This window comes from Physeter macrocephalus, chromosome 17, assembly GCF_002837175.3.
Source record: "Physeter macrocephalus isolate SW-GA chromosome 17, ASM283717v5, whole genome shotgun sequence".
In the NCBI taxonomy this organism is placed as follows: Eukaryota; Metazoa; Chordata; class Mammalia; order Artiodactyla; family Physeteridae; genus Physeter; species Physeter macrocephalus.
Window position 1 is genome coordinate 2782917 of NC_041230.1, and position 9283 is coordinate 2792199.

At 56.5% G+C, this 9283-nt stretch overlaps 1 protein-coding gene across 1 annotated transcript in view; it reads right to left on the minus strand.

Moving 5' to 3' along the window:
• Positions 1 to 3373: 3373 nt before the first annotated feature.
• PRKCG (protein kinase C gamma) overlaps positions 3374 to 9283 on the minus strand; it is a 20875-nt gene continuing 14965 nt past the window's right edge. Inside the window, exons 12-18 of the mRNA XM_007113077.2 lie at positions 8456 to 8547; positions 8302 to 8364; positions 8059 to 8197; positions 6240 to 6320; positions 5041 to 5148; positions 3786 to 3926; positions 3374 to 3690 (exon numbers count right to left, since the gene is read on the minus strand). Of these exons, the coding sequence (XP_007113139.1) occupies positions 3502 to 3690; positions 3786 to 3926; positions 5041 to 5148; positions 6240 to 6320; positions 8059 to 8197; positions 8302 to 8364; positions 8456 to 8547 (813 nt within the window). The 3' untranslated portion in view covers positions 3374 to 3501. The remainder of the gene's footprint in view (positions 3691 to 3785; positions 3927 to 5040; positions 5149 to 6239; positions 6321 to 8058; positions 8198 to 8301; positions 8365 to 8455; positions 8548 to 9283) is intronic.

Consider the following 9283-nt stretch of genomic DNA (forward strand, 5'->3'; position numbering starts at 1 on the left):
CGGACCCCCCCTCCCCCCCAGGCCCGGAGCCTCCTTCTCATCCTTCTTTATCCCAGCCTTTCCTGGATATAGGCTTCTGGATCCCCAGGGTCCCATTCTCCAAGCCCCAAGTCCAAACTCCACCTCCCTTCAATACCTTGGGAGACGTGCTCCCTCTTTCTGGGGACCCCTTCTCAGACTCACAGCCTGCCTTTACCGGGCCCGGGCCCTCCCCCCTCAGCCAGGACCGCCTCCCTCAAGGACCTGGCCTGCACCCTCCCCGGTGCCCACGGTCTCCAAGACTCGGACATTAAGCGTATAGCTGCCCCACTCTGGGACCCTCGGACCCCGTCCTCCCGGATTCCCTAGGCCCAAATGTCCCTCCATCCCCCATTGCCCCCGAACTCGGGCGTCCGACCGCCAGAATCTCTGCCCCCGGCGCCACTCAGGCCCCTTTTAGCCCCAAGCCCTGTCTCCCAGCCACCTCCAGAGGAACCCCCCCGCGCCCACCTTCTTCCAGGACCCTCCCCTCGCGCTCACCTCGCTCAGGGTTGGGCGGACGCTCCGGGCCGCGGGCCCCGCAGCCGCATGACCGGCCCCCAGGCTTCCCCCGGCCGCCGCCGCCGCCGCCACCGGGGTCGCCGGTGCCCGCGCCCCCCGCCCCCGCCCCGGAGCCCCCCCACTCTGGGACCCTCGGACCCCGTCCTCCCGGATTCCCTAGGCCCAAATGTCCCTCCATCCCCCATTGCCCCCGAACTCGGGCGTCCGACCGCCAGAATCTCAGCCCCCGGAGCCACTCAGGCCCCTTTTAGCCCCAAGCCCTGTCTCCCAGCCACCTCCAGAGGAACCCCCCCCGCGCCCACCTTCTTCCAGGACCCTCCCCTCGCGCTCACCTCGCTCAGGGTTGGGCGGACGCTCCGGGCCGCGGGCCCCGCAGCCGCATGACCGGCCCCCAGGCTTCCCCCGGCCGCCGCCGCCGCCGCCACCGGGGTCGCCGGTGCCCGCGCCCCCCGCCCCCGCCCCGGAGCCCGGCGTCCCGGCCCCCTCCCGGCCTCCCACCCCCCACCCCCCGCGCCCGCGGCCTCACTCGGCGGACGACGCCGGGAGCTGGGACCGGCGGCCGCTCATTGGCTACTGCGGAGGAGGGGAGGGGCAGGGAAGGAGGGGGGAGAGGATGCGGGGAGGGAGGGCGACGGGCCTCGAGAATGGGGGAGGCAGGGAGCGAGAGAGAATAGAAACAGAGGTAGAGAGCCCGAGAGGGGCAGGGGCCCACAGAGCGGCAGAGAGACAGAGCAGAGAATCCAGAGTCACACCGAGACCTCGAGGCTGTGAAATTCTGAGACTCGCAGGTCTGGAGACTGGAGGAGACACAGAGATGGCCTAAAAGAGACAGAGAGAGAAATGGAGAGGCAGAGATCTGATCTAGGATCCCTCCTCTTCCTCCAGGCTCAGAGATTCTGGGTTCCTGGAAGTGGAGAGGTCACAGACAGAGAGAGACAGGTAGACCGTCAAAGACCTTTGGGCTGAGAGATGCTGAGACCCAGAGACCTTGAGATAGGGAGAAAGAGAGAGAGAGAGAGAGAGAGAGGGAGAGGGAAGAGACCCTGAGAAGAAGAGACAGCAGGGGCAATCCTGGGGTACCCTGATGAAGACTGGGGCTCTGCCCAGGCGTGGGGCGGAGCCTGGGGTCTGGGCGGCTGGAAGAAGCTGGAGGGGGCGTCCCGGGCCGGGGTCCCCTGAGCAGCTGGCGGGCGCAGAGCGGAGCCGGGTCCTGCAGCCGCCGCGGAGCCCGGAGCCGGGCCAGCACCCACCCCCCACGCCGTGATGTCAGCGGGGCCACTCTTAAAGGGGCAGGCCGCCCGCCGAGGGTCGGAGCAGGGGCTGGGGGCCGCGGGCACCGGGTGGGGGTACCGCGGCGGTGCTGGGAGAGGAGAAGCCCCAGCATCCAACTGGACCGAGTCCCGGAAACCCAAGAGCCTGCAGGGACGAAGAGACGCCGGGGTTCCCCGAGGGAGCCTGCGAAGCTTTGAAGCTCAGTCCCCTCCAAATACACAGTCGGAGGCACACCGTTCCGTTGGCCTGTCCCTGTCCAGGGACTACACTTCCCATCAGCCCTGGCGGCGGGGGCCGCACTTGGGGGAAGGGTCCGCCGCAGTGTCTGCTGGGAAGTGTAGTCTATTTGGACTGCCCTCTCCACGCCCCTCACTCGCAAGTGGGTCAAGGGAAAGAGGCCCGGAGGGCGCGTCTGCCCTCTGCCTCAGTCTCTGATTCTTAAGCTCACGGGTGTCTCTGTCTTGCGGGGGCGGGGGTCTCTCAATAGCAGGCTTGCCTTTCATCCTCTCTCTTAGGACTTCCCAGTCGCTGGGTCTCAGTGTGCCAGTGTGTGGGCTTTATTGCTCTGGGCGAACGTGTGCGTGCTTGTCTTTATGCCCGGGATCTCTCCCTGACACGCTCAGTGGTCTATGAGTAGACGGCTGCCTCTTCCTGCACGTGTCCACTTTGGTCCTCTCTATGGCACTCTGTGTGTAGCTCGCTCACACTCTCTCGCGCGCTCTCTCTCTCTCTCTCTCTCTCTCTCTCTGTGCTTTCTCCAGGTCTCTGTTCTTTACTCTCATGCTGTGGGTATCATCTGTCACTTTATGGGTCTCTGCGTTTTCCCCCTCTCTCTGCAGACCCCTCCTCAGCCTCTGTCTCTCTGTTTCTATGTACAGTCGTTGTCCCACCTGCACACCCCCTTCATTCTCCAAGCTTAGAAGAAAACATCCAAACACTTCAGCATCAGCATCCCAAATTTATTCTCCAGCAGCTGTGGCAGGGTGGGAGAGGCAGACGATTGGGGGCGGGGAGAGTCCCCGAGAGTGGCAGGCACTGGGGTAGGGGTTGGGTTCCGAGCAGGACTGGAGAAGCCATGCAGCGGTGGGTTTAGGATGGGGAGTCTAGGACAAAAGCTGACTGAGACCAGCTGGGGAGAGAATCCTCCATACATCCCAGGAATCCCCAGAGTGTAGAAGAGGGGCACTGGAGCACAGAGGCACAGCTTCCCACTTACTCCGGAATGGAGCGGAGGTAGGTGGGGCCTCGGAGGTGGGGGGGATTGTTCTGAAATCCCAGTCTGAAACAGCCCACCCCGTGACGCTATTTCCCAGAAATAAGAAAGAAGAAGAAGAGGCATGGAGTCTACCAAGATGGAGTCTAGAACTCTTTCGAGTTGGGATGGTGTTGGTGGTTCTGTAACTTGGTGGAGCGGAATCCAGAACACTGAGGCAGGTCAGGATCTAGGGCTCAGCGCAGCAGAATCTAGAACACGGTAAGACTCCAGAGATTGTATGGAGTCTAGAATGCCAGGAACGCTTGGGAGGGGCATCTGGAACCCGGGGCAGGGAGGGGGAGGGCAGAGGCCAGAATGTTGGGGAGCAAGATCTAGAATTGGAGAGGGGGTGGTGAAGTGGGGGGCGCGTGGGGTAGGGGTAAGGCTGGCGCGGCGGTGGGAGCCATGGGGACACCTAGTGGCGGCAGGTGAGATTACATGACTGGCACAGGTGCCGGGCTGATGGGGCTGCGGGCATCCGGGTGCACGAAATCCGGGTTGACATAGGTGAAGCCTTGGAATTCGGTTTGGTCGATGCTGGCCAGAACTAGGCGGTCTGGGGGAGTCAACGCTGGCGCCGCCCGCGTGAAGAACTTGTCGAAGTTCTCGCCGCTGCGGCCACACTGTGGGAAACACCGGGAGGGAAACATGAAGTACTGGAGCTCATGGATATTCCACCCTCTAGGGGCCAAGATTTTGTTCCCAGAAGGTGACTGACCGGGCGGGGTCTGAAAGGAGGCGCGATCTCTAATCGTTCCAGCCGTTCCCAGTCGATCCAGCGGAAAAAGCCATGAGCTCGGATGGTGGGTTCTCCATCTGGCCCCGAGCCCAGGCGTTTTGCTGGGTGCTTGGTTAGGAACTGCAGGAAACACAGAGAGAGACGGACAGACAGACAGAGTCCCGGACAGGGAGGCCCAGAGAACGACAGAGAGAGAGGAAGACAAGAGAAAGGGAGAGAGAAGGAGGAAGAGGGGGAATAAATGAGATGGGGTAGATGAAACTCAGATCCAGAGACCCAGGGAGAGACAAAGAAAGAAGCAAAATTAGGGTGTGAGGGTATGAGGGGCGGAGAAACCCAGAAAGAGGGGAAGGGAAATGGAAAGAATCCCAGATGGGGGAGGGAGGGAGAGAGGGAAACAGGGAAAGTGTCAGAGAAGGAGAAGGGGGGAGAGAGAGGAGATTGAGGACCCAGAGAAGAGGGGGAATAGAGATCCAGAGAGAGGAGGAGACTCAGAGGGAGGACAGATACCCAGAGAAGGTAAGAGACAAGCAGGGGCAAGCGTGGGGGAGACACAGGTCCAGAGGGAGAAGAGGATGGAGACCCAGGAGACAAATGCCCAGAGAGAGGAGAACAAAGATGCAAAAGGTGGACAGAGATTCCCGAAGGACACAGCAAAAAAGGTAGCAACACAGAAAGCGCCGTGATATGTAGATGGATGCAGAGGCATGAGACAGAAGCCCAGAGAGAGATAGTCAGAGAGACATGGAGACGGGAGCTAGAAGCAGAAATGTCCTAACGTCTGTTGAACAGCTGCTGTAGGCTAGGCTCTTCCTCCTGCCTTAACTTCACAACCCCAGAGGAGGAGACGGAGGCTCCCAGAGTTTTGGTGACTTGCCCGACCGAGATCCCGCGGGAAGAAAAGTGGCAGGAGTTAGGTTCACCTGACCCAGCCAGTTCTGGAGAGGCAGGCCTTGGCCTTCCCGCACTTCCTGCCATGAGCTGGGGAGAGGGGCTAGCACAGGAGGACAGGATAGAGGCCATCCTGGGACTGCAGGTGGCAGCAGGGCAGTATGTTATTGTTCTAACAAAATCTCTGTATTATATAAATTTTTTCAGCAGACAGGAGTAAAGCAACTTGAGGAACGGAAGCCTTTTCCTAAGATGCACATAGACAATGTGTGGGTAGCCCTGGACAGCAGCAGTGGGGCATGTGGCTTATGGGTCTGGAGAATCTAGGAGTTAGGTCTCTCACCCCCTTGCAGATGGCCACAGCTTCCCGGGAAAGCGACTTGGGGTAGGTGACAGTTTGTTCCATGATGGCCTGGAACAGTTCCTCCTCGTCCTCCCCATCAAAGGGGGGCTAAGGAAGTAGAGAGGATAGTCAGAGACTTGGCAAACTACCTGGCTGCACATTGCATACCCTCACTGCCCACCATGAACACAGCCCACCCCTAGGCCCCCAAATTCCTAGGGAAAAATCTGACCGAACCACAAAAGCTATATGTTTCTCACTTTCAGACTGTTGTTTTCTATCTCAGATGCTTCAGCTCTCTGCACCTCTTTGCTGTTCTGCCTCTCTTGCTCTGCTATGTAAATTGGCACGGTATTAATTAGGCAATGTATCGTTTAAATAGAAGAGAGAAAGACTGCAGGAAAAGCTGTAAAAGCATTCTCCCGGTTGGAATGATCTTCTGGGATCAGCAAAAGCAGTACCCAGGCAAAGATTCTTAACGTGAGGTCTAGGGAGTCTGTTTGCACCATTGTGGGGGGCCATGAATTTGGATGGGAAAAAACATGCATCTTTTTTCTTTAAAAATCTAAAACGGAAATTCAGCATTCATGGCAATTATAGGAAACAAACCCGAACAGTCGTAACTGTGACTTCATCACCAATAGAAATCACAGATATTTTCTTAGCACGTAAGAGTTGCAAATATCTCAAAAAATCATTCATCTCTACTTCACAATTACTGGTAGACCTTCCTATTTACTTCCTATTCCTGTGAGATAGTACCATCTAATTCATTAGTAGGAGATCACATATAGGTCCATATTCTAATATGTTTAGACAACCGTACACATTTAAGTTAAATTTATTTAGTTGGTTAAATGACTCAAATCTTTAACATTTTGATAACCATATTTCAATATGATTGGCTTCTTTTGTAATGCTATTATCTTACTTCATGCCTTTAAAAACATTGTTCTGAGTAGGGGGTCCGTGACACAAGAAAGGTGAGGAACCCCTAGCCTGTGGGAAGATAATGCTTCAGGACCACGGAGAGCGCTCTCCTAGCTGACTGACCTTCCCCACAGCTTAGCACACCTTATTAGCCTAGAGACGAACATCCCTTCCTGACCTGCTCCTCCTGAGATAATGGCCATGTTAACAGGTGGCACCCCCATCCGTGTTGCCTTTAGTCAAACCAGCCTCTCCCCACCTTCCCTTACCTGCCCCGCCAACATCTCATACAGCAGGACCCCAAAGGACCACCAGTCGACAGACTTCCCATAGGGCTGGTAGGCAATGATCTAGCAGGGGAGGAAGGGAGGCAAGGGATTATGATTTGTGATTCAAGAAACCTAGGGCCCCTCTGGCGTCACCGCCTGGGAACCCTACCCACTCTAAATGTTTTCAGCACAAACTTTTCCCATTCAGAACACTTTGGCTCCATCCTCTGGAAAATTTGGGAAACAAACTGTACCTACTTGGAACATTCCTTTGGTCCCAAATATAAAGACTATCTAAAGACCAAGTCACAAGTTCCACCCATCCAGAATATCTAGGTAACTGGACTCTCTCCTTACAATATCAGGTGCATAGGGCAGAATTTCAGAGTCCAGAGAGTCTTAAATCTGGACACATATCAGATTCTTCTAGGGGACTGTTTTTTCGGTTTTTTTTTTTTAATAAAATTAATTAATTAATTAATTTTGGCCGCGTTGGGTCTTCGTTGCTGCACGCGGGCTTTCTCTAGTTGTGACGAGCGGGAGCTCCTCTTCGTTGCAGTGCGCGGGCTTCTCATTGCGGTGGCTCCTCTCGTTGTGCAGCACGGGCTCTAGGCACGCGGGCTTCAGTAGCTGTGGCACGTGGGCTCAGTAGTTGTGGCTCGCGGGCTCTAGAGCACAGGCTCAGTAGTAGTGGTGCACGGGCTTAGTTGCTCCGCGGCATGCGGGATCTTCCCGGACCAGGGCTCGAACCCGTGTCCCCTGCATTGGCAGGCGGATTCTTTTTTTTTTGGCTGTGTTGGGTCTTTGTTGCTGCGCGCGAGCTTTCTCTAGTTGCGGCGAGCGGGGGCTACTCTTCCTTTCAGTGTGCGGGCTTCTCATTGCGGTGGCCTCTCCTGTAGCAGAGCACGGGCTCTAGGCGCGCGGGCTTCAGTAGTTGTGGCACACGGGCTCTACGGTGCAGTCTCAGTAGTTGTGGCGCACGGGCTTAGTTGCTCCGTGGCGTGTGGGATCTTCCCGGACCAGGGCTCGAACCCATGTCCCCTGCATTGGCAGGCGGATTCTTACCCACTGCACCACCAGGGAAGCCCTGGCAGGCGGATTCTTAACCACTGCGCCACCAGGGAAGCCCTAGGGGACTGTTTAAAGAGACATGTCCCCAGCCCTGAAGAATTCCAGCCACAATAGGCCAGAGTCAGAGGCAGGAAGATGTGTGTATTTTTCAAAATCTCCCCAGGTGATTCTGATTACCAGCTATGTTTTGAAACCACTGGCATTGGTTACTTGGGCACTATCATAGACTCGCCAGGAAAGATCAAGGAGGGCACCACCAATCCCACCTCCTCCATCAAGTGAGAAGTCAGGACGTGTGCTCTCAGTCTACCTATATACAGTCAGATCATTAGCTTCACCCCCCCCCCAACAAAATCCGAGCATACTCTGCCCACTTGAAATATTTAGGGGACACCCTCCACATGCCTAATGTTCTACGGGGATGGGGCCCACCCACTCAGAGTACACTGGAAATCATCTCCACCTTCTTAGAACAGTCCAGTAACAGGCCCTGTTCTCCTAGAATCCCTAGAGCTGGTCCTGCTCTTTTCGAACATTCACCCACAGGTCCCCCCACTTTGCCTATTTAGAGACTCAGCTCCGCCCACTTACAACGCTCCGCACGAGCCTCTCTGCGCTGCTTGCTGTCGGAACACCCACGACTCAGGTAAAGACCCCAGGGTCAAGTCCCCATACTCTGAATACTAGACGACCAGCCACACCCACTCAGTGAATTTGGAGAGCACCAAGAGCGTGGAGGTAGGGTTACCTCGGGGGCTATGTAGTCTGGGGTCCCACAGAAGGTGCGAGTTGTGGTCCCGGGGAAGACGTTCTCCTTACACATGCCAAAGTCAGTGATTTTGATGTGTCCTTCAGCATCCAGCATCACGTTGTCCAGTTTCAGGTCCCTGGGGGTGGGAAGGGTACAGTTCAACGGGCTGGAACCTTAAGTGCAAATTCCTTCTCTTCTGGGGGTCTGACTCCCTCCCCTGAAAGGCCAGGGACTGCTCACCGATAGATGATGCCCTGATTGTGAAGGAAGAAGAGGCCGATGGCGATTTCTGCTGCGTAGAACCTGGAGGTGGAGGTGGGGAGTCAGAAGGCCAGAGACTGGAGCCCACTCCCTTCAACCTTCCCTCTACCCTCCTCTCTTGGCCAAGACTCACGCTGCATGGGGCTCCTTAAACTTGCCCAACTGCTGAATGTGGTACATCAAGTCGCCCCCAGTGACATACTCCATCACAAAATACAGGCGATCCTGGGGAGGAGTGCACGGGACTTAGAGGCAAGGACGCGCCCACCAGGGGTTGGAAACGTCCACTCCTGCCCACCTGAGACAAAGGCTCTGGATCCACCCAATCAGAAATCCAGAGCAACTGTCTGTGCCCACGGGGAGGCCCCGAAGATTCTCAACCAGCCACTGCAGAATCTCCACCCACCCCATCCCCTGTTACTCCAAACTGTCAGGTGTTCCAGTCCTCCATTCTTGGAATTGAAGATTGAGGCCCACCATTTGCTTGAAATCCCCGGGATACTGAAACCTCTTTCCGTATCCACTCACATGCATATGCAATCATGGCCACCTGTTAGGAACCAGAGTTGCTGGGCCTCACTAGTGGATGATAGTAATTTTTTATTTATTTTATTTTTATTTTTTTGGCCACTTGCAGGATCTTGGCTCCCCGACCAGGGATTGAACCTGGGCCCCCTGCAGTGGAAGCATGAAGTCCTAACCACTGGACCGCCAGGGAATTCCCGATACAGTACTAATTTTTAAAAAACTCCAGGAAGGGGACTTCCCTGGTGGCGCAGTGGTTAAGAATCAGCCTGCCAATGCAGGGGACGCGGGGTCGAGCCCTGGTCCGGGAAGATCCCACATGCCGCGGAGCAACTAAACCTGTGCGCCACAACTACTGAAGCCCGCGCGCCTAGAGCCCGTGCTCCGCAACAAGAGAAGCCACCGCGAGGAGAAGCCCGCGCACCGCAACGAAGAG